A 25,887-nucleotide genomic window follows, 5' to 3' on the forward strand; every position below is an offset into this window, starting at 1 on the left:
ACTTAGTATCAGTTCTTTAAGGTGTGGCAGACACATTAGCTTCTCATCAAAAGTGAGGTCTAGATATTTCAGCCCCCCCCCCCCCCCCAACCCCATCTAAAAACAAGTAAAATAAAAATGCAGCTTTACTGAATGGTTAAATCATGATGACATCCTCTTAGGTAAAATATTTCAGAGGTAAAATAATCCCCCATTTGGATCTCCAGGCGGGGACTACTCAGGAGGATGTCGTTGTTAGGAGAAACAAAACAGGCCGTCTATGGATCGGAGCATGGAAAAACAGGTCCCTAAACCCTTTAACTGCTCTGGACATGTTAACACACATGTTCAGAGCACACAGGAACAGGTACAAAGGCACACCTTAGCACGTCCAGAGCACTTAAAGGGTTAATTGGACAGGCAGGTTATAAAATTTAAAAGCGAAATGGATACGTTAAAGTTATATATAGTGGTGAAGTTCAGTGGCAGGAGGAACAAGACTTCTGGTCTGGTAAATACAGGGTTATAAGAACAAAATCAAATAGGGGTAATGCAGGAGTAGGTTTAATAATGAATAAAAAAAATAGGAGTGCGGGTAAGCTACTACGAACAGCATAATGAACACATTATTGTAGCCAAGATAGATACAAATCTCATGGCTACCACAGCAGTACAAGTTTATACGCCAACTAGCTCCACAGATGATGAAAATATTGAAGAAATGTATGATGAGATAAAAGAAATTATTCACATAGTGAAGGCAGATGAAAATTTAATAGTCATGGGAGACTGGTATTTGATGGTAGGAAAAGGAAGAGAAGGAAAAGTAGTAGGTGAATATGGAATGGGGCTAAGGAAAGAAAAAGGAAGCCGCCTGGTAGAATTGCGCACAGAGCATAACTTAATCATAGCTAACACTTGGTTTAAGAATCATGAAAGAAAGTTGTGTACATGGAGGAGGCCTGGAGGCACTGGAGGATTTCAGATAGATTATATAATGATAAGACGAGATTTAGGAACCAGGTTTTAAATTATAAGACATTTCAAGGGGCAGATGTGGATTCTGACTACAATGTATTGGTTATGAACTGTAGATTAAAGATTAAAACTTAAGAAACTGAAATATGGCAGGAATTTAAGGAGATGAGACCTGGATAAACTGAAAGAACTAGAGGTTGTAGACAGTCTCAGAGAGAGCATTAGGGAATGATTGTCAAGAACAGGGCAAAGAAATACAGTAGAAGAAGAATGGGAAGCTTTGAGAGACGAAATAGTGAAGGCAGCAGAGGATCAAGTAGGTAAAAAGACAAGGGCTAGAAGAAATCCTTGGATAACAAAAGAGATACTGAATTTAATTAATGAAAAGAAAAAATTTAAAAATGCAATAAATGAAGGAGGCAAAAAGGAATACAAACGTCTCAAAAATGACATCGACAGGAAGTGCAAAATCGCTAAGCAGGGATGGCTGAAGCACAAATGACAAATGTAAGGATGTAGAGGCATATATCACTTGGGGTTAGATAGATACTACTTACAGGAAAATTAAAGATACCTTTGGAGAGAAGAGAACCACTTGTATGATTCTCAAGACCTCTAATGAAAAACCAGTGCTAAGCCAAGAAGGGAAATCAGAAAGCTGGAAGGAGTATATAGAGGGTCTATACATGGGCAATGTACTTGAGGCAAATACTATGGAAATGAAAGAGGACATAGTTGGAGACTAAATGGGAGATAAAATATTGTGTGAAGAATTTGACACACAGCACTGGAAGACCTAAGTCGAAACAAGGCCCCAGGAGTAGACAACTTTCCACTACAACTACTGATAGCCTTGGGAAAGGCAGCCCTGACAAAACTCTACTATCTGGTAAGCAAGATGTGTGAGACAGGCAAAATACCCTCAGACTTAAAGAAGAATATAATAATTCGAATTCCAAAGAAAGCCAGTGTTGTCAGATGTAAAATTACTGAACTATCAGTTTAATAAGTCACAGCTGCAAAATACTTACATGAATTCTTTACAGGCGAATGCAAAAACTGGTAGAAGCCGACCTTGGGGAAGATCAGTTTGGATTCTGCAGAAATGTTGGAACACGCGAGGCAATACTGACTCTACGACTTATCTTAGAAGATAAGTGTCAGGAAGTCTTTTCCCAAAGTATTTGTATGGAGTGTAGCCAGGTATGGATGTGAAATGTAGGCAATAAATAGTTTAGACAAGAAGAGAAGAAAGCTTTTAAATGGGTAGAACACGCAACTAATGAGGAGGTACTGGATAGAATTAGGGATAAGAGGAATTTGTGGCACAACTTGTCTAGAAGAAGGAATCAGTTGGTAGGACATGTATTGAGGACTCACCAATTTAGTATTGGAGGGCAGTGTGGTGAGCAAAAATCATAGAGAAAGACCAAGAGATGAATATACTAAGCAGATTAAGAAGGAAGTAGGGTGTAGTAGTTACTTGGAAATGAAGAAGCTTGCACTGGATAGAGTAGCATGGAGAGCTGCATCAAACCAGTCTCTCGACTGAAGACCACAACAATAACAAACTAAAAATAGTGCGGGAACAATGAAAATCAACGCGAACAGTTTTTTCCAAAGAGAATTTAAAACACGTGGTATAAGACCATTCCTCCAACCACATGATTGTCATCTGAAATTGCCATGTAGCTGTTGCAAGTCTAGAAGATGCACGGATTGTGGAGAAGTCATCTACAGATAAGGAACATGGTACAGGGCAACATACTGTGGATGTAATACTGTTTATTGCAATGGTGAAAGTCAAGACACTTAAAACTCTCCCTTGAGGGACACTATTCTCCTGCTCAAAATAGGTAGACATGAGATTCCCAACACTGTATTTAAAATACCTGTCCAAGAGGAAGGTCAGCATATAGATTGGTTGATATCCATGGAACCCCTACAGATAGTGCTGCAACAAAATATTATACCTTCATGCAGCCTTTTCAAAAACAAAGAAAACACCAATAAAGTATTGCTTACAGTGGAAAGCTAGTTAAATTGTTGCTTCCAACAGTGTCAGGTTATAGTGTGTGAAGTGATACCTCCAAAACCCACACTGGGAGATGCTTAGTAGGGTCCAGGTCTTGGAAAACCTCACAAGGCACCAGTTGACCATACACTCCAGTGCCTTTCCTCTGCAGCTTGTCAGGCTAATGCTACAACAATTACTGGGGTTTATCCAACACTTCCCTGGTTTTAAAATTGAGATTAAAATAGATTCTTTCCATGAGTTGGGAAAGTCTTCGGTCACCTAAATTTCATTAAAGAGCTGAAGGAGGATCTCCTTTGACTGTGGGCCCAACTGTTGCAACAGGTTGTACATTATCAGGTCATGTTTGAATGTATGCTGGTGAAACAGAAATCAAAATCAACTTTCTCCTGTGTCTACCAATAGAGATGAAACCTGGATCATGGCTAGAATCACCTGCAAAATACTTGTACGATTCCATCATCATCTGAACAAAGTCTCTCAGCGATGTTAGGAGAGACCACTCTTTCATACAGCTACTATTGGTGGCTCTGAGTTGCAATTTCAGATCCTCCTGATGGCTCCCTATACTTTACTTGTGGATGTAGACATATTGATGGAGTTCAGGAATTCTTGGCAAGACTTGCCCCAATTATTCTCCACACCTCTGCCAATGTCATTCAAAAATTTGCAAGATTTACATCTGTAGGGCACCAACTGAATGTGTGCGCAGTTGCCCTCCTGTCCCTCACTGCAGAATGACACTCATCATTCCACCAAGGTACAGGTCACCTCCTTTGTGTTCCCATTGAATCTGAGATGGACGCATCAGCGGCATGGTGAATCACAATTTTAACGTGATCCACCCAGTCCTGGACACTGTCACACTGCTCCACAAATGGTAACTGCCTGTAAAGCATTCAGTTAGCCTTATCTGCTTCACTGGGCACATGGGTCCAGATAGGGTATTGGTCGCTACCATGAAGGTCTTCGTCTGCTCCCCACGGATCAGTGTCTGCAAGAGCAGGCGAGCAGAAGGAGAGGTCTATGGGTCTATGGCTGTAAACAAACCCATAGTGGCATTAAAATTTGTAGCTTCAGTCATGTTCATCAATATGAGCTCTGTAGCGTGTGTCAGATCCTCAAGTGTTCAACACCTGTAGAAGTGGTGTGAGAAGTCCATATCGGACTGTGTGCATTAAAAGCCCATAAAAGGAGAAAGGGATGGGATAGTTCATCAAGAAGATGTGTGAGGACCTCTCTGTCAACATGCTCATGAGGCAATAGGTAAACACAGCACTCGTGATAGAAATATGGGCCATTATATGAGGTAAAAAGAACACATCTTGACAGTAATATGGGCTTCCATCTGAACAGCAACCGCTTTTAGCATTGTAGTTAAGAGTACCGGGGAGAAAGGGAAAGCGTCCTTGCCGAACACTGCTACCCCACCTTTTGCCCTGTCACCAGTAAGGCAACCAAGTCTGTAAAGATGATAGACTGCAAGGACAGGCCTGTCAGCCAGTTTAATACCAGTCTCTTGAAGATAGATGCAAAAGGGCCTGTCGTGTACCAGAAGCCTCTCAATTCCACAAAGTGAGTTGTGTATCCATTCATATTCCACTGGACTATGGGAGGCATTTCAGCAGTGTATAGTTTTGATCTACTCCTATCCTTGTTGTGCCAGGATGGAAGGAACTTATTGAAAAAGGGGTGTCAGAAGGCTGCACGTGCCTGGTGATGAGGTATCAAAATTCATGATGTCCTCATCATCAGTCAGATGTCCCAGAATTACATCTGATGGTGCTTGAGACACCTTTTGACCTGAATGTTGAGACCCTTTCCCTGCTCCCTTTGCCTTCAAAGATGATGAGGAAAGGATGTGTTGAGAGGCACTCCGGTTTTGCGGTGCTTTTCCAATGCTCACTGAGAAAATACAGGGTGGGGCAAATATAAAAGGGTGAAAAGAAACACAGCAGAGGAAAGGAGATACAGTGCTAACAAGACTTATCACATATGTTGAAAGTGACCACCATTCATCTCTTGGCACTTTGGGCCCTTGTCAGCAAGTTGTTGATGGCAGGTCAAATTTGGACTGATAGAATTTCTGCAATTACATTCAAAATGTTCTGCTCCAGTTCTTGAAGACTATGAGTGCTGTTGTTATGCAAACTGCATGTGAGAGATCCTCACACAAAGTAATCGCACTCCAACAAATCAGGTGACATGGGTGGCCAGCTAAAGACATGATCAGACTGACCTCTCTTAACAACTCTGTCAGGCGTGAACATTGTGTAAATGTGCTCCAAGGTCTGGCCAGCTGAGTGGGCAGTTGCTCCATCCTGCTGGAAGTAACTGTAGGCCTTTTCTTCCTACATTAATGTTTCCAGAAATTGTTACAAAATAGTGGCAATGTAATGCGGCAAAATCATGAAAGAAGGTGGGACCAATAAAGAAATGTGAAATGAAATGAGCATTTGGCATCATTGGCCACGAGGCCCCTTGCAGGGTAGGTCCGGCCACCTTGGCACAGGTCTTATTCCTGATGCCACATTGGGTGATCTGCATGCTGGATGGGGATGAAATGATGATGAAGACAACACAACACCCAGTCCCTGAGCGGAGAAAATCCCCAGTCGGGAATCGAACCCAGGCCTGTAGGACAGCAATCCGTCATGCTGACTACTCAGCTATCGGGACAGACACAAAGAAATGTGCATACTTTACACACCAAACCCAAATCTTCTGATCATGCAATGGAGTTTTGTGGCAGTTTGGCAGATTATCTGCTGCACAGAACCTTTTATTCTGTGAGCTGGCATGACCATTCAGGTGAAACAAGGTTTCATTATACATATGGAACAAATCCATGTCCAAGTCATTCATTGTTATTTCAAGTGAACAGCCACTGAAAAACTGGAGGCACTGGGGAGCATCTGTTGGCTTTAATGCACAAATAACAGACACTCAGTAAGGATGCTTGTGCAGCTCCAGGTGGAGTACTTGCCCACATGATTCACATTATATGCCAGGCCCTTGCAACCGTCACCAGGTTGATTTCGTAGGACTCTGAAACATTTATCACATTTTCTGGCATGTGGGTAAGTTTTGGGGTATTTTTTGACTTGTTCAAAACAGATACTCTCTGAACTATGCTCAGACTAAGTGTCACATGGCACTCTTTGCTGGCAGTCTGACCACACTGTTTCCACAACTTTTTTATCACATAACTTTGCACAACCAACACCTGCTTCTCCACGGTGGGTATCACTGTCCCATTTGTACATTTGTACTGCTCCTCTCAGAAATGTGGATCACATGGCGGGCATGCAGGTGGTGTGCATGTCACGGAGTATAGTTTTGTGCATACATTAACATCCAATTATAACCACTCATCTGGGCCACTTTTATTTGTCCCACCCTGTATGTGTTTCTGGCCTCTTCTGGTGTAGCTGCCTAGATTATTATGTGTTACTAACTTTATTTTGGCATTTACAGGTGTTAAGTGCAGGTGCTGGTGGTGGGAAGTGGGATGTTGGATGACGTTTGCATCCAAGCGTTGACCTTAGCAACAGAACACTGCACCACGGAAGCATAAGAAGCGGCAAAGACAGAGGGTTTCATCATCTTGTATTCCTTTTTGGGGGGTTCATCATCTTGTATTCCTTTTTGGTTTTCGGCTTCTCTGTAGGGGATCTCCTTGGTCACTTTCATTATCAGAATATTGAGTTCCTCAGCAAAAACAGGGCAGTCTCAGCTCAAGACAGGGTGGCTCCCAGAGCAGCTAATGCAAACTGCTGGAGATGGGCAGTCAGTCCTAAATGCATAGGCTGCCTTACCACACTTCCCACAGGTCACTTCACCTCACAACTCACTGCAGTGTGGGCAAAATGCTGGCATTTGTAACATCACATAGGATTAGGTACATAACGCCAAACCAGAAATTGGAGGAAACATTAATTGAAGGTCACAATGAAGGACTAGCTGGCCTCATTCATTTGGATGAGCGGGTGTCAGTACTTCGAAGTAGTACACACATTATGCTGGGAGGAAGAGAAGAAGATTTTGAGGGTTGAACCTCGCTTCCAAGAGCAGCTAGGAAAACAAAGGTCCACTTAGACTGAGACTCACTTGCCAGAGGAAGCCTTATATAACTGAAGTGTGGCAGTTTTCTCAGAGGTTGCCTGCTAACGACAGATTCATCTCAACAGCCACACAGCCTATCGGCGCACAGCACACCTTGAAATTGAGGTTTTTCTTAAGGGAAACATTCCATGTGGGAAAAATATATCTAAAAACAAAGATGATGTAACTTACCAAACACAGGCGTTGGTATGTTGATAGGAAACAATAAAAAACACACAAACATACAAATTTCAAGCTTTCGCAACCCAAGGTTGCTTCATCCGGAAAGAGGGAAGGAGAGGGAAAGACAAAAGGATGTGGGTTTTAAGGGAGAGGGTAAGGAGCCATTCCAATCCTGGGGGCAGAAAGACTTACCTTAGGGGGAAAAAAGGACAGGTATACACTCACACCCACACACACATATCCATCCACACATATCAGACACAGGCAGACATATGGCATTTACATATGTCTGCCTCTGTCTTCCGGCAGACAAGGGTTCCACGACTGTAGTACTTGATCGTCGGGAATATGTGGCTGACGGACTGCGTCAGCTTTCAGACAACACTACATACAAAGTTTGCCAAGGAACTCCCATTCCTGATGTCCAGGTGGAGCTTCAAGGAATCCTCAGAACCTTAGGCCCCCTACAAAACCTTTCACCTGACTCCATGAACCTCCTGACCACTCCGACACCCCACACCCCTACCTTCTACCTACTTATTAAAATTCACAAACCCAATCATCCTGGCTGCCCCATTGTAGCTGGTTACCAAGCCCCCACAGAACGTATCTCTGCCTATGTAGATCAACACCTTCAACCCATTACATGCAGTCTCCCCTCCTTCATCAAAGATACCAACCACTTTCTCGAACATCTGGAATCCTTACCCAATCTGTTACTCCTGGAAACCATCCTTGTAACCATTGATGTCACTTCCTTATACACAAATATTCCACACGTCCAGGGCCTCGCTGCGATGGAGTAGTTTGGTACAGATTTATTGATGACATCTTCATGATCTGGACTCACAGTGAAGAAGAACTCCAGAATATCCTCTCCAACCTCAACTCCTTTGGATCCATCAGATTCACCTGGTTCTACTCCAAATCCAATGCCACTTTCCTTGACGTTGACCTCCATCTGTGCAATGGCCAGCTTCACACATCCGTCCACATCAAACCCACCAACAAGCAACAGTAGCTCCATTATGACAGCTGCCACCCATTCCATATCAAACGGTCCCTTCCCTACAGCCTAGGACTTCGTGGCAAACGAATCTGCTCTAGTCCAGAATCCCTGAAACATTACACCAACAACCTGAAAACAGCTTTCGTATCCTGCAACTACCCTCCTGACCTGGTACAGAAGCAAATAACCAGAGCCACATCCTAATCCCCTTAAACCCAGAACCTCCCACAGAAGAACCCCAAAAGTGCCCCACTTGTGACAGGATACTTTCCGGGACTGGATCAGGCTCTGAATGTGGCTCTCCAGCAGCCCTGAAATGAGATACATCCTTCATGAAATCTTCCCCACTCCACCAAGAGTGTCTTTCCGCCGTCCACCTAGCCTTCGTAACCTCTTGGTTCATCCCTATGAAATCCTCAAACCACCTTCCCTACCCTCTGGCTCCTAACCTTGTAACCACCCCTGGTGTAAAACCTATCCCATGCACCCTCCCACCACCACCTACTCCAGTCCTGTAGCCCAGAAGGTGTACACGATCAAAGGCAGAGCCACGTGTGAAAGCACCCATGTGATTTACCAACTGACTTGCCTACACTGTGAAGCTTTCTATGCGGGAATGACCAGCAACAAACTGTCCATTCACATGAATGGACACAGGCAGATGGTGTTTGTTGGTAATGAGGATCACCCTGTGGCTAAACATGCCTTGGTGCACGGCCAGCACATCTTGGCACAGTGTTACACCATCTGGGTTATCTGGATACTTCCCACTAACACCAACCTATCAGAACTCCGGAGATGGGAACTTGCCCTTCATTATATCCTCTCTTCCCATTACCCACCAGGCCTCAACCTCTGCTAATTTCAAGTTGCCGCCGCTCATACCTCACCTGTCATTCAACAACATCTTTGCCTCTGTACTTCCACCTCGACTGACATCTCTGCCCAAACTCTTTGCCTCTACAAATGTCTGCTTGTGTCTGTATATGTGCGGATGTGTGTGTGTGTGTGTGTGTGTGTGTGTGTGTGTGTGTGTGTTTGAGAGAGAGAGAGAGAGAGAGAGAGAGAGAGAGAGAGAGAGAGAGAGAGAGAGTGTATACCTGTCCTTTTTTCCCCCCCTAAGGTAAGTCTTTCCGCTCCCGGGATTGGAATGACTCCTTACCCTTTCCCTTAAAACCCACATCCTTTCGTCTTTCCCTCTTGTTCCCTTTTTCCTGATGAAGCAACCGTGGGTTGCAAAAACTTGAATTTTGTGTGTGTGTTCGTGTTTGTTTGTGTCTATCAACATTCCAACACTTTCGTTTGGTAAGTTACATCATCTTTGTTTTTAGATATATTTTTCCCATGTGGAATGTTTCCCTCTATTATATTCATCTTTTCAAGTATATGTAGATGCAAAAAAGAGAAATAATTAAGACATTTACATATAAAAAGAGATGAACAAATCTTTTCAATTACAAACCAAAGTTTCTTGTAATTGGATAGACAAAAGATCTACTTACCGAGCAGCAATAGGAGAACACACACATAAAAAAGGTTTTACATATGCAAGCTTTCGGAGCCAGTGGCTCCTTCTTCCGGAAGAATGGTTGGTGGGGAAAGAAGTGGGGTGAAGGAAAAGGACTGGAGAGGTTTGGGAAAAGGGGCAGAGTTCAGAAAAGTCACGCAGAACCCTGGGTCAAGGGACACTTTAAGTGGATGGGATGAGAAGGAAAGACTGATTGTTGGGGACTGCGCCAGATGAGATTTGATAACGTAAAAGCTTTAAGGTGGAAGACAGGGCAATATGCAAGACAGAGGTTACTGCTGAAATGCTATGCATGAGTTAATAAGAGGGAAAAGCTACGTCAAATGCTTTGCATGTAACATATGTGGGAGAGGAACAGCAAAAAATAGATACATCAGAAAATGAAAGGTGTAGAAAACTAAAACGGAGTGAAGTAAGGAGTAGCTACTGTGAAGAAATGCTGAGACAGAATAAATTAACATAAATTAAGGCCAGATGGTGGTACGGATCAAGGATATGATATAGTGCCAGTTCCTACCTGCAGAGCTTTGGCAATCTGGGGTCTGGGGGATGAAAAAGGGTGAATGGCCTTTCAGACCATGATGCACAAATTTTAACACTAAAAGGTTTTTGTACTCAAACCAATGTCATATTTAATTACAAACTACGTGGGAAAGTTTATCCAACAGCAATAGAGAGTTTTTCAAAACTTGTCAAGGAACAAGAGTGGCAAGATGTTTATAGGCAGATAATGTAGATGATAAATACAGTGCTTTCCGTAACACATTTCTCATGTTCTTTGAGAGTTGATTTCCATTAGAACATTCTAAACGGGCTACTAGCAGTAATGGGCTGCCCGGTTGGCTGACTAGTGGGATAAGGATATCATGTAGAACAAAGCGGGAATTAAATCAAAATGTTAGAAGTAGTCACAATCAAGCTACAGTAGCCCATTACAAACAGTATTGTAAGGTGCTTAAAATGTTATTAGCAAGGCAAAAAGTATGTGGTATGCAAACAGAATAGCTAATTCACAGGATAAAATTAAAGCCATATGGTCAGTTGTGAGGGAAGTGTCTGGTCAGCAGCACATTGTCGATGATATAAAGTTAGTTCACAGTAATAGTATTTCTGTTACTGATAAATCAGATATATGTACAGTATTTAACAATCACTTTCTGAGCATTGATGGTGAATTAAATAAAAATGTAGTTTCTACAGGAAATCATATAAATTTCTTAGCAAATGCCTTTCCGAGATTGACGTCTGAAATACTCCTCTGTGATACAGACAAGAGGGAGATTGAGTCAATAATTAAATTACTGAAGACTAAGGACTCTCATGGTTACGATGGAGAGTCTAGCAGAATATTACAGTACTGTGCTGCACATGTTAGCCCTGTGTTTAGCCATATTTGTAATTTTTCCTTTAGAAATGGTCAGTTTCCTAAGAGATTAAAGTACTCAGTAGTAAAGCCACTTTATAAAAAGGGAGAAAAGGATAATGTAGATAATTTTAGGCCTATTTCTATGCCATCAGTGTTTGTAAAAGTTATCGTAAAGGCTGTGTATGTAAGGTTAATTGATCATTTTGTATCACACGATTTGCTATCAAATGTACAATTAGGCTTTAGAAGTCGTTTGACAACTGAAAATGCTATTTTTTTTCTCTGTGAGGTACTGGATGAGATAAACAAAACGTTTCGAATGCTTGGTGTATTTTTTGATTGAACAAAGGCATTTGACTGTGTTGAACACACAATATTGCTCCAGAAGTTGGACCATTACGGAATGTGGGGAGTAGCTCACAATTGGTTCACCTCTTACTTTGGAAACAGACAGACAGCAAAAGGTCATTATTCACAATGTTGATAACGGCTGTGATGTGGGATCTGAGTGGGGTACTGTCAAGTGGGGGCTGCCCCAGGGATCAGTGTTGGGGCTGCTCCTGTTCCTTATTTGTACAAATGATATGCCCGCTAGTATTAAGGGTAACTCTAAAATATTTCTGTTTGCTGATGACACTAGCTTGGTAGTAAAGGATGTTGTGTGCAACATTGACTCGGTTTCAAGTAGTGCAGTACATAACCTCAGTTCATGGCTTGCAGAAAATAAACTAATGTTAAATCACAGTAAGACTCAGTTTTTACAGTTCCTAACACACAATTCAACAAAACCTGACCTTTTAAGCTCACAGAATGGGCATATGATTAGTGAAACTGAACAGTTCAAATTTCTAGGTGTTCAGATAAATAGTCAGCTGCCATGGGAAGCCCACGAGGAGACTTAATACTGCCATTTTCACTATTCGAATGGTATCAAAAGTGAGTGATACTTCAACATGTAAATTAGTCTACTTTGCTTATTTTCATTCACTTATGGTATTATGTTTTGGGTTAACTCTACCAATTCTAGATGGATATTTTTGGCTCAGAAACAGGTGGTTCAGGCAATAAGTGGTGTGAGTTCACGAACCTCTTGTCGACCTCTATTCAAGAGTCTAGGTATTTTGACATTGGCCTCTCAATATGTGTATTCCTTATTTCAGCTTTCACTTGGTTAATACTCTGCAGAAATCAAACCTCCATTTGGATCGGACTCGCTTAACTCTTGTGCAAAAACGTGTGCAGTATACTGCTGCATCCATTTTCAATAAGCTGCCATTCGAACTCAAAAATCTTAGCAGTAATCCACGCACTTTAAAATCAAAACTGAAGAGTTTCCTCATGGGTCACTCCTTCCATTCTGTCGAGGAGTTCCTTGAAAAATTAAGCTGATTCTTATTGTATTGCTGGTAGCATTTACTTAAACTTATGGACTGACTTTTTTCAGGTTCATGAACATTTATTTTTATCTGCTATTACTTTTATGTCGTAAGTTCATGTACTGACACGTTCCATGACCTTGGAGATGGGCTCCTCAATTTGGTTTTACAGAACCTGATGTGTAAATAAATAAATAAATAAATAAAACCCAGATAGTGCGTGTGGTGAAACAGGTACCAAGATCTCAGCTGTCATGTAGAGCATGCTCTGCAACAAGATATTGTGTGTTGCCAGTATACATCCGCTGCCTATGGCCATTCATCCTAACTGATAACTTGGTGGCAGTCATACCGATGTAAAAGGCTTAACAGTATTCACATAACAGGTGGTACATGACAAGTCATTTCACAAATGGCTCTCCGTATGGTAGAATATGTTTCGCCGTTACTGCCAGTTGCAGGACTGGTATAAGGGTTGGTAGGACGGTGCATAGGGCGAGTCTTGCAGCAGAGATGGTCACAAGGATAGGAGAAATAGGGTAAGAGGGATGAGTGCAAAAGGAGCATAGGGTCTGACACAAATATTCACTCTGAAGCTGTTTCTTGGAGGTCTCCGCATTACCCGGATTGGATGTGATGGCCCCAGAAATCTGCTTTTTAACTAGGCTGATGGGGTAATTACGTCCAGTGAAGGATGATGTGAAATAGTGGTGTATTGCTGTAAAGAGTCTGCATCTGAACAAATACATTTGCCTCAAATGCCAAAGCTGTATTGGGGGAGGGAGGGAACATTTGACATGCAAAAGATGGCAACTGTCAAAATGTAAGTACTAATGAGGGTGATGTCAACATCAAGGAAAGTGGTAAGGGATTCTCAGTAGGAGCTTGTGAAATTTTATTGAGAGAAGGTATTTAGAGATTCCAGGAATTTTAATAGATTGGCTTCACCAAGAGTCCCCTCCAAGTGACCCATGAAAAGACTGGCATGGGAAGGAGACATCCTAGTTCCCATGGCCATACCACTGATCTGTTTGTACATCTGCTCCTCAAAACCTTTTTATGTGTGTGGTCTCCTACTACTGCTTGGTGAGTATGTCCTTTATCTATCCAATTACATTATATTGTCATATACTGATTATTTCTGTTGTTATATGAAACCAAAATCACTGCTAACCCACCGTCACCACATTCTCTACCCAACAGTTACCCATTCCTATGCTGTGTCACTCACTTCCAATCCACACCTCCATGTCGTCATCGTGTGCAATACCTCACTAGGTCGGGTAGTCATGAATCATACGCCAACCCATGCATCTGCCTCCTCCCTCCCACATTCCTAGCTAGCACAGCTGCTGCCTCCCTCTGAGCCACTGGCTAACCAATCCACACCCTGCTTTTCTGCTTTCTGCCTCTTCTTCCCTCTGCTCACCTCACTCAACACAGCCCTCACCCCATCCTTGGTCAACTGCCAAACTGCAAACCCAGCATTGTGTACCTAGCAGGCACAGTTCTGTGTGTGTGTGCTTACGCATGTATATTTGAATTTTACCTCGCCAAAGGATCTCGCCCTTTCCAACATAAAATCTACCTCTAATTCAATTGAGCATTTCCTTCTTCATTCATTTACATAATAAATAAGATTGTGTCATAGCATAAAGAATGTGACTTTTCTTCGCTGAGGGTGTCAAAATGCTGCTAATAGCAACACTAATACTATCTTCTGATGATACTGATGAATTGTCTGTCACAATAGTCACTGGTTTAGTTGGCATCTTTCTTCTAATGCTTTTCCTGTTAGTCAAAATGAACCTTACATTATAAGAACATTGTTAACTAATTCTTCAATTTCCTAACTAGATTTCACAACATGTAAACTGCACTTCAATTATAGCTATGGGACTAGAACAGAACGGAGTTCCTCTTTTGAGAATACCAGAGCTTATAATGTTGCTATCTACATGTACCTCTCACTGTCTCAGGCCTAAACATAATAGTTATAACACAAGCCAGGACTACTACTAACCTTGTCTGTTAAAACCACACAGGACATGTAATATCATCATTAACATCACTAGTTTCAGTGAAGGTTGCAACAAATGCATATGATAAAGAAAACGGACAGCTTCTTCAATGCCATTGGATACAGCTGCTGAATATAATGATATAATTTTACTATCGTACAAACAAACAGCTTGTCATTGTTGGCAACCTGTATGTTCTTACTGCATGTTCCCAGGGCATCACGAATGTCTTGGACAGGAATTTTTGCATTGTCCTCTGATGGTACTGAAGAACTACCTGCTATATGACACATTATTTCTATTGACACCTTTTATTTACTGCTTACATAGTACATTAATAATAATAATAAAATATAAATAATATTCAACAATGGTTCACTGGTGGAGGTAAGTCTTTACCTTCTGTTCACTGGAGACAAAGGATAGCTTGTGACACTAAAGCCCATGTTTCCTTCCAATGGTAGTGAAGTCTTATCAGTGAAAATGTTCTTTGGTATTGTTTGCTCATTTCCTTTGCTTATCGTTCTGTTGGGAAAGTGTTTTTAAACCATTCATTAATTCTGAGTTCTTGCTATTACAAATTATAAATCCAACTTGGTCAAATAATCTAAAATGAAATGGGTATTTACTCTGAACTCAGTACTAAATGTTACTTTAGACTATTGTTACAAATTCATCAATTGTAGTACCACTTAAATGCCGCATCTTGTTTTGATGTAGAGAAAGTCCATTTTGCAATTACTGTCCAGTACACTATTACAGTGACCACAGTCTTACACTAATTTCTTTTAAACATACATACAGTAATCTATGCTTAACTACGTTCTCTCTCTCTCTCTCTCTCTCTCTCTCTCTCTCTCTCTCACACACACACACACACACACACACACACACACACACACACACACACACACACACACACACACAATATTGTGATAGTTCTTCTATGAAGCAAAAGGAGTTGTTATGCAGCTATGATTTCAATTTGTGTTGAAGTGAATTTTATTATGAGTTAAATTCCTTCCATCAAAGGGTAGTTGTCCAAACATTTTTGTGGCTGAATACCTCACTACTTACTGCAAAATACAATTGGATCAATAAAAAATCTACTACCATATGAGGGAAAGGGAAAACACATATAAAAGTTATTGTGATGTGCAAAGTTTGGAGCCAATGGCTCCTTCTACTGGCAGAAGGATTGAAGGAGCAGGAAGTGGTATGAAAAGTTCTGTAAAAGTAGTCCAGAGCTCTGGGTCAGAGAGACTTACTGTTCGATAAGTCGCTGTGACCTGGGATTATGGGCAATTTTTCTGCAACATTCTCCATTTCCTAAACCTCCCCAGTCCTTAACCTTCATCCCTCTTCCTTCCCCTTCAACACTTATGCCAAAAGAAGGAGCCACTGACTCTAAAAGCTTGTACATTTCAACTAAAAAAAAGAAAAAATGTTTCCTCCCACTACCAGATGAGAAGATTTTTTATCTAAAAAAGTACACTATATTTTCAGAAATTGATTATTTTCATTGATATGTTCACTTTTCAATGCCTCTGAATGTGTCTTATCAGTTGGTCCCTTTCTTTGGTCAAGTTGCACTATTTATTTTCCCACAGTTTGATACAGTACCTCCCGATCTGTTATTTCATCTACGCATCTAGTCTGCATCACTCATTAACAGCACTACATTTCAAAAGCATCTATTATCTTTCTGTGTGAACAGCTTATTGACTATGTTTCACATCCATCCAAGGTTAATACTACAGACAAATACAGTAGCTGTAGAAAGGGCTTCCTAAGCCTAAATAGTAATATGTATCTACCACTTTTAGTCACTCATTTCCTAATATGATTCTCACAGCATTGCCTTATTTAACTCATGACATTACCTCTTCTTCTTCTTTTTTCCATCTTACAATCTCTTTTCACGCCACCACCCATTCTGTTCAACTGTTCTTCTAAGTCCTTTGCTGTCTCTGACAGAAAAACAATGTCATCAGCAGACTTCAAGGTTTTTATGTTTTCCCTTTTATTTATTTATATTTATTCCCCTCCCAAAGTTCTCCTTGGTTTCCTTCACAGCTGTTACTTATTATTTGGCTCTGTTCTTCTAATAACAAGGTTCTCAGTTTCCTTAACTGATTTCCTGGTTTTCATTGTAATAGTCATCCACATTAGTTCAATTTTTTTAACTGAATATTTTATTTCAGAGATTACACAAACAATTTTATAAATTTTGTTATCATTTTCCTTAATACCACACATCATTTCTTGTTGCATGAAATAACTCTGTTTGTCTTACCTATTTCATACAATTGCCATTTCCTCGAGTCGAACACGCGCCAGAACAAATGGACGTGGCCAGCCCATAGAGGGCTTTGCATCTGCGGCAACTCTTCGGCGCAGCGGCTCTCGCGCTGTGAGGGCGCCATCGCTACACCATGTGCAGACTGCGGCCAATAGCCACTCCCTCTGGTTTCTTATATAGGGACCCGCTCTGCCCTAGTCCAGTCAGTCTGGTACTCACTCTGGATTGCATCTCTATTTAGGCAGTACTTCGTTCTGGTCATTGCTCGTTGTTGACACTTGCTTGGCTCTGGTTCCGAGTGGATTTACTGTCGGTGTTTGGTGTTGTGGTTTCTACAAGTCTCCATTGTTAATCTCTTCCTTAGTGTGTCGGTCATTGTTGGTTGACGTTGGTCTGTCGTCCGACTTGTCCTTGTGTTTACCCGGTGGTGCGAGCTCCACCGCAGGTGGCTTCCCCGCCAGGCGGCTCCGATCCGCAGCCCAAGGCATTCCCGCGGTTGGTTTTGATCACTACAGTGGCGTATGGAAGAGAAATTACTCACTCTCTTAGAGCAACAGCAGCAGCTCATGCAACAGCAGCAGCTGTTGGAGGTCTTACAGACATTGGTGCAGTTGCTCTTGGACAGGCTCAATAAGCGGGATTCCCTCCCACCTCATCTCCCAGGTGCCCCGCTTTCAGACACGTTCCCACATCCGCCGTCATTCCCACCATTCAACGACGCAAAAGAGGATTGATTTCACGGCCTTTCGGATGACTCTCTGCAGCGGTCTTTATTCTTGTCTTGTGCTGCGTAAGTTGGCACCGTTGGCCGACCCCGTGGCTCTATCCTTTCACGAGATCTGTGTGTTGCTAACTAACTATTATTCCCAGCGATACCATTTGGTTGCATCTCGCTTGGAACTCCATTAATACCACAAGCAGCTGGGTCAGTCCTACCATTCCTGGGTGACGGATTTGCAAGGCCTCAGCCGCAAATGCAACTTCACGTGCACCAATCAGCAGTGCAAGGCGTCATATGCGGATTTGTTAATTTGGGATGTGGTCATTTAACTGGCGCCCGATCCAGAGGTCCACACTGCGACGTTAAATTGGACAACCCCTCGGTGGAAGACGTTCGGCCTATTGCCCAGTCCTTCGAAATTCTCAAGCGGCAAACGAACGTCTCATGGCGCAGCCCCAGGTGGCAGTGGGCAAGTCCACTTCCCAATCCACTCCTTTCCGCTGTCAACGGGTGCAGTCTCCAAAGGGCACCGCTGTCGAGATTCCTTGCAGTCTGACGTCTCTATGGTGTCTGAGCAGCCGGTTGCCCCTCGACTTCGGCCGCATGACCCTCTCCCGTCGTGCCCCCAGTGCTTCTCGGCCCACACTCAAGCTGACTGTCCTCATCGCTGGAAGACCTGTTCACTCTGTGAGAAAGAAGGCCACCTTCAATCAGTGACCGCTTGACCTGCCCCCGCCCCGCCCCTGCAGGCCAACAGGAGGCCGTACATGCTTTACACGCAGTCGCCCCTCGGACCGACACATTGGCTCAAAAGTTACTCCTCACACTACACATCTTTAACTAGGACATCCATTTCCAGGTCGATGAGGGGGTCACTGTTTCTTTGGTCAATCTGACGACGTATGCATGTCTCGGGTCTCCAGAACTGTCCCCAGCCTCTCGGAGGTTGGTCGCCTACGGCGTCAGTTCCATCCCTCTCTGTGGACAGTTTTCTGCTATGAACATCTACCAAAACGTTCCCCAGCCCCTTACCCTCATTGTGGTGGACCAGCCGTCAGCTTCGGACATTTTTGGACTGGATGCGTTTACACGGTTTGGCTTTTCGATTCAAGACAAAGTGTAGTTTGTTTCAACTACGGTTCCATTTCAGGACCTAGACGATCTGTGTGCGTCTGTGTTTTTGCAGACCTGGGCTGCACTTCTGATTTCCAGGCACACATCACTTTACTGCCGAACGCACGGCCTTGGTTTTGTCGGGTTTGGCCTTGCGTGTGGCCGTCAAGCAGGAACTCGATCGGCTCCAGGCTGCGGGAGTTATCGAGCCAGTACAATCGAATGCCTGGGAAACACCCAATGGATCGTTTCGGCTTTGTGAAGATTTTGGGGCTATGGTCAGCGCTCGGTCTTTCATCGAAACTTATCCCATTCCTCGACAGGAAGCCCTTCTCGCTAAACTGGCAGGTGGCGATTACTTTTCTAAGATTGATCTGGAAGAAGCCTATCACCAATTGCCATTGGATGAGGAATCGCAGGCCAACGTCGTCATCAACACGCCTTTCGTCTCTATAAATACAAGCGTCTTCCGTTTGGCATTTCCTCAGCCCCTGCAATTTTCCAGCGGTATCTCAAGCAAACTTACGCAACCAATACCGGCTTGTGTCAATTATCTTGATGATATCTTAGTCATGGGGCACACGTGCCAGGAACATCTGTGCAACCTCAGTAACTTATTTGCGCCCTGCCTGTGATCAGGCTTTCACTCGTCTGAAAACAATGCTGAAAACTGCCCCTTGCCTTACGCCTTTCTCTACGGATCGTCCCTTGGTGGTGGTGGCTGATGCCTCAACGTACGGGATTGGGGCAGTCCTGGCACACAGGAATGAGGATGGATCAGAACAACCTGTGGCATATGCATCCAAGATGTTAACCCCTACACAAAGGAATAACTCTCAGATCGAAAAGGAGGCTCTTGCCATTATTTTTGCAGTTCAGAAATTTCACATATACCTGTTTGGGGTGCAGTTCACCCTCCTCACGGATCACAAGCCCTTAGTGTTGCTTTTCGGGCCCCATTCGCACCTCCCAGAACGGATGGCTCAGTGTCGTCAGTGCTGGGCGTTGTTCTTGCGTAATTACACTTACAACATCTGCTATAAGCCCACCAGTCAACACACTAATGCAGATGCCTTGTCACGTCTCCCAGCAGGACCCGATCCGGCATTCGACCAGCAGGAAGTCTGCCTGCCGGGAGACTCTCGATGGATTTCCTCTGATGGCTACGCAAATTGCCGCTTCCACACGCAGGGACCCCATTCTGTGGCAAATGCTCCGCTATGTGACCCATGGTTGGCCTCCCTACCTTACCTGATGTTTGAAAACTGACTTCAGCCCGTGGCGTCACGTCTCACACAGACTTTCGGTAATGGAGGACGTCCTGTTGTCCATGGACTCGGACGCCCATCGAGTGGTCATTCCTCCGGACTTATGCCACCGAGTCCTGCACTTATTACACCGCGGACACTGGGGGATGTCTCGCCTGAAGGCGTTGGCTCGACTACATGTCTACTGGCCAGGGATCGATGGAGCACCTGGTCCGTGGTTGCACAGTGTGTGTGCGTCATCAGGCTAGTCCTCCACAATCTTTCGCGCCCTGGCCACCCCTGGGACAGGATCCATCTAGATTTTGCAGGACCCTTCTTAGGCTCCACGTGGCTCCTCATCATTGATGCCTATTCCAAATACCCATATGTTGTCCGCATGGTGTCCACCACCACTAATGCTACCCTCACTGCCTTGGCCCAGGTGTTGGCCATTGAAAGCCTTCCTCACTCATTGGTCACAGATAACGGGCCCCAATGCACGGCATCCTAGTTTCAAAACTTCTGCTCAGCTAATGGTATCACAAACATTCGCTGTCTCCCCTTCCGTCCTTCATCCAATAGCGAGGCAGAACGCCTGGTCCACACTTTCAAACAGCAGCTGATGAAATCAGTGGAGCCGTCGGCCACCACCTTGGCCCTCACCTTCTTTCTAAGCACCTACCACACTACACCAGTGGCCGGTCATAGTCCTGCCGAACTCCTTCACGGGCGAAAACCTGGGACCCTCCTCCACCTGCTGACACCATCCCCTTCTGGGCCCCACTCTCGCCCCTCCTAGCGCTACGCCCCGGGCACGGCTGTGTGGGCCCGCTTCTATGGCAGTACACCTGCATGGACACCCGCTACGGAAACGGCGGCTCATGGGCAGCATGTGACGACCGTACAGACACACAGGGGGCTCGAGTGTCGCCATCATAACCAACTCCACCCTCGGGCACCCACCTTGATTCCTCCCTCACGGTCTCTGCTTCCTGGCGCGGACACTTCCCATGAGGTGGAGCCCTTCCCTCCAACCTCCATCTTCTCACCGGCTCTGCAGACACCCCTTCTGCCTCGCCAAGGTATAGAGACGCCCTCTGACCCCATGCCCTCTGGTGACACCTTGATGGATGCCGCAGGCAGTCTGCCCTCCCCTCACCCGGTGGTCCCTCCGGAAGTATCACAACCCATGCCCTCGTTCCGCCCACCTCGGCATCATCCAGGGCATTTCCGCCCCTATGCACTAATTTCAGGGAGGGAGATCTAGTACCTCCCACCGCGGAAGTCAAACACACGCCAGAACAAATAGACTTGGCCAGCCCATAGAGGGATCCGTGTCCGCGGCAGCTCTTCTGCGCAGCAGCTCTCACGCAACAAGGGCGCCACCGCTACACCACGTGCAGACCGCGGCCCATAGCCACTCCCTCCTGTTTCATATATAGGGACCCGCTCTCCCTAGTCCAGTCAGTCTGGTACTCGCTCTGGATTGCGTCTCTATCTTGGCGGTACTTCATTCTGGTTGTTGCTCGTTGTTGACATTCGCCTGGCACTGGTTCCTGGTGGATTTACGGTTGGTGTTTGGTGTTGTGGATTCCACAAGCCTCCATTGTTTATCTCTTTCTTGTTGTGTCGGTCACATTCAGTCGTTGTCGGTTGTCGTTAGTCTGTCATCCGACTTGTTCTCGTGTTTACCTGGTGGTGCGTGCTCCACCGCCAGCGGCTTCCCCTCCTGGCGGCTCCGATCCACAGCCCAAGGCATTCCCGCGGTTGGTTTTGGTCACTACAGATTCCTTTGTAATTCAAAGTCGTTTTGATATCTTATTAGTACAATACTTTATGTTTTTGAGGACATTGCTGTTAGACTGATAGAAACCCATTTAAGAGTCAACTGCCACTAACCCAGTGTCACCATACCATCTATCGAACAGTTTCCCCTTCCTCTGTCCTGTTGTCACTCACTCTCAATTTACACCTCAACGTCATATTCATTATGTGGCACACCTCAGTGGTATGAGTGTGCATCTATGGAAAGTCACTGCATTCACCTGCCACCTTTCCCTCTTGCATTGCTATTCAGCATGCCTGCTGCCTCCCTCCAAGCTGCTAGCTACTCATCCCCAACACAATTCTCTTTCTCCCTCCACACACCCCTCCCAACACAACTCTCGACCCACCTGAGGCCACCTGCTCAACTGCAATCCCGGCTTTGTGTACCACACAATGTAGGTAAGATTTGTGTGCATCTGTGTGTGTGTGTGTGTGTGTGTGTGTGTATTTCAATCCTAGCTCATCAAAGGAGCTTACTCTCACTGACACAATAACTACCTCCAATTTCTCATGAAACTTTAGTTCTTCATACATTCAAATAATTATTAAGAGTATGTCATTGATAGTATTAATACTGTACCCGTTCTTCCCAGGGGGTGACAAAATGTTGGTAATTGCAGCACTCATATTGTCTTCTGATGATACCGAAGAACTGCCATCCACAATGGCCTTCGCTTCAGTTGCAATCTCTCTTTTAATGCCTTTCCTGTTTGACAAAGTACATTTTATAGTATACAGACATTGTTAACTAATACAGCAATTTTATTACTAGATTTACCACTATTTTGCTAGAGTGTATTTTTAATTTTGTTCATCACACTAAACGATTCAGGAAAGCCTGTAACTGTGTCAGTCATGATTTAAATAATGAAACTGCAGCAGATACTTGTTTTTTTTTTTATGCTTATCACAATGCATTTCGAGAACAGATCCTCATTTCCAAGTGCATTTGTTTACATGAATATGTTTGGTGATTGTAGCTACATGATTGGAACTGGACGGACTTCACCTTTTAAAAATACCAGAGCTTACAATGCTTCTATCTATATCTCTCACTTTCTCAGGTGCTAATGTGTCACAACTGAGGCCAGGACCATTGCTGGGGGGAAAAAAAGTTGGTGGGCAGTACAATCTTACTATGCGTTCCCTGGACATGACATATGAAGAACTATCTGCTATAACACACCTTATTTCTGTTGACACCTTTCATTTAGCTCTTTTATACCACATTACAAATAATAATAATAATAATAATTGGAAACGAATACATTAATTTTAGTTACCATATACTTCCTATCCATAAGACAGTATTTGTACTTACCTGAGTTCAATAGAAGCAGGATTACATAAAATAAAATTGATATAAATACTTAATTCCTAATCATTTATTTTCAAATACACCATCCAGTTACACCTGTCAACAGCTTTGGCAATGCGGACTGCTGCACAACATGCAGAAAAAGTGTTACTGACGATTTGGAAGGTACCGAACGGGATCTGGAGTCATGCTGACTCTAGTGCTGTGGCCAGCTGTGCTAGGTGTCTAGGTTGAGGATCCATAGCACAAACAGCCCTGTTGAGGTGGCCTCACAGATTCTTTGGTGAGTTTAAATCAGGGTAGTTTGGTAGCCATGGTTGTGTGGTAAACTCATAGTGGTCCTCATCAAACCACGCACATACATTGCGAGCTGTGTGAGATTTTCCATTGTCCTGCTGGTAGATGCCACCATACTAAGGATTGCAAACTAAAGCAAATGTAAGTATGTGGAAAGAATGGATAAGCTCTGGAATTAAAATATCTTGTGGCATAAAAAGGGAACTTTACACAGAACAGAGGAATAGTACACACAAAGAGGTGAAAATAGACTACAAGAGATACTTTAAAATCTTAAACTGTGTAATCTGGAAGGCCAAAAACATGCATTATGCACAGAAAATTAACAGATCAGACAATAAAATATGAACAATATGGAATATTACACAATCTGAAAGAAACAGGGGCAAAAAATACCAAAAGAATCAGGATAGTGCAGTTCATACAAAGTAAGACAGACAATGATAATCTGAAAAGGGCAGCCTCTGAATTCCCTCTCTACAGCCAGAAACACAGGATTACAAAACACAAAGCCTTTCCTCAAAATCCATACAACTACTGAAACTTACCTGATGTACGCTAACAGTGAGACTGCACTTCAAATTCAGAACCCCCAATGCAATTATAAAATCATCAGATCCCTATAAAACTTCAGCTCTTCTTGTACAATGGACTACCTACCAGAGCAATAAAATTATGTTGTGACTTTGTCAGCAACAAACAATTTTGCAGTGCCTGCCATGTCCAAAGGACCAGGCATTGTGGCAACTACAGACATTACGAATACATTAAATGTTTCTGAAGTTGCGAATATGGAAAACCATCACCTGTAGAATGGAACAACAACAATGAAAATTTGTGCTGGACCGGGATTCAAACAGATTTCCCACTTATCATAAGTAGTCATGTTACCATTAGGCTGCCAAAGCATGACTAAGGGCCAGACTCACACTTCCACTTGTCATCAACCCTGTGTCTACAACCTGTATTCATACATCCATTATGTATGTTCATAAACAGGTGAGACATTTTACTTGAAAGTTGATTACCCGGTGTTGATGGATAACTATGATATTGCACTGCCTGTATTAATCCGAATTATGATGTGATGTTACTCTGGACATCATATTTATCTATCAAGACCAGGCAAGTAACTTTCAAGCAAAATGTCTTACCTCTATCGGAATATACATAATGGATGTCTAAGTAGAGGTTGCAGACACAGGTTTGATGACATATTGGGGGGGGGGGGGGGGGGGGGGGGGGTGTCTGGCCATGATTCATGTTCAGATAGCCAATTAGTAAAGCGATTGCTCATGTTACATAGGAAATCTGGGTTCAAGTCCTAGTCCGGCATAAATTTTCACTGTCGCCATTCCATTTTACAATTGATGGTTATAAATGCTTGCAACTGTGAATAAGTTTAATGTACTTGATAAGGCTTTAGTGCTGCACTGCCTGTTCCTTTGAGCACGCAAGCGTGTCCAAAAGAATACTGCATCATAATTCAGAATAACACAAGCAAGTAAGTGTCAAGTAAAGTGCCTTGCCTGTATGGGAATATACACAATGGTCGTACAAGTATGTGGCATAGGCATATGGTTGACGACATATGGAGGCCTGGGTCTGGCTGTGAGTTGTGCTCAGATAGCCTAATGATAAGGTGACCTCTCATGATAACTGGGAAATCCTGGTTCGAGTCCCGTCTGGTACAAATTTTCATTGTCGTCATTCCATTCTACAACTGACTGTTGTGAATACTTGCAATTGTGAATAAGTTTAATGTATTTCATAATGGCTGTATTACTTTCACAATCTTCTATAGGGGTGGGAGGACGAATACCTTTGGTACAGGTTTTGTGGTCGGTAAAGGACTGAAACATGCTGTAATGCACTTCGAACCAATCAATGAACAGATGTCCACATTAAGATTAAAGGGAAAATTTTTCAACATAACATTTATAAATGTACATGCACCCACAGAGAGGCAGATGAACAACAGACGGATGAGTTTTATAGCAAAGCAGAGCAGTTGTATGATCAGGCTCCTAAATATAATGTTAAGATCTTAATAGAAGACTTGAATGGAAAAATAGGAAAAGAAGAGGCTTATCTGCCAACTACAGGAAGACATAGCCTCCACAAAATATCAAATGACAATGGAATTAGGGTTTTAGATATTGCTGTAAGTGAAAACATGACTGTCAGCAGTACATGGTTTCCACAGAAAAATATACACAAAGGAACATGATGGACAAACTGGAAATCAGATAGACCATATATTGATAAGACAGGAGGCATACATCAGACATAATGGATGTTATGAGCCAACATAGAGCTGACTGCAATTCAGACTATCATCTAATGAGAATTAAGTACAGGCAAAGGATCTTGCTATGAGTAAACAAAAAAGTCACAAACAGAAAAGTTTTGACATTAACAAACTATAGTCAGAAGGAAATATGGAGAGCATATCAGGTGAAAATAGAAGAGGGGATTAAGAA

At 43.3% G+C, this 25,887-nt stretch overlaps 1 protein-coding gene across 3 annotated transcripts in view; it reads right to left on the minus strand.

Moving 5' to 3' along the window:
• The window catches only part of LOC126353957 (uncharacterized), a 306,332-nt gene that overhangs the window by 137,994 nt on the left and 142,451 nt on the right, over positions 1–25,887 (minus strand). For 2 of the 3 annotated variants that reach the window (XM_050003265.1, XM_050003273.1), the window contains exons 9-10: positions 22,370–22,495; positions 14,979–15,104 (exon numbers count right to left, since the gene is read on the minus strand). In XM_050003265.1, the coding sequence (XP_049859222.1) occupies positions 14,979–15,104; positions 22,370–22,495 (252 nt within the window). The remainder of the gene's footprint in view (positions 1–14,978; positions 15,105–22,369; positions 22,496–25,887) is intronic. The other variant, XM_050003278.1, reaches the window with a different exon arrangement.

The sequence above is a fragment of the Schistocerca gregaria genome, chromosome 1 (assembly GCF_023897955.1).
Source record: "Schistocerca gregaria isolate iqSchGreg1 chromosome 1, iqSchGreg1.2, whole genome shotgun sequence".
Taxonomy (NCBI): Eukaryota; Metazoa; Arthropoda; class Insecta; order Orthoptera; family Acrididae; genus Schistocerca; species Schistocerca gregaria.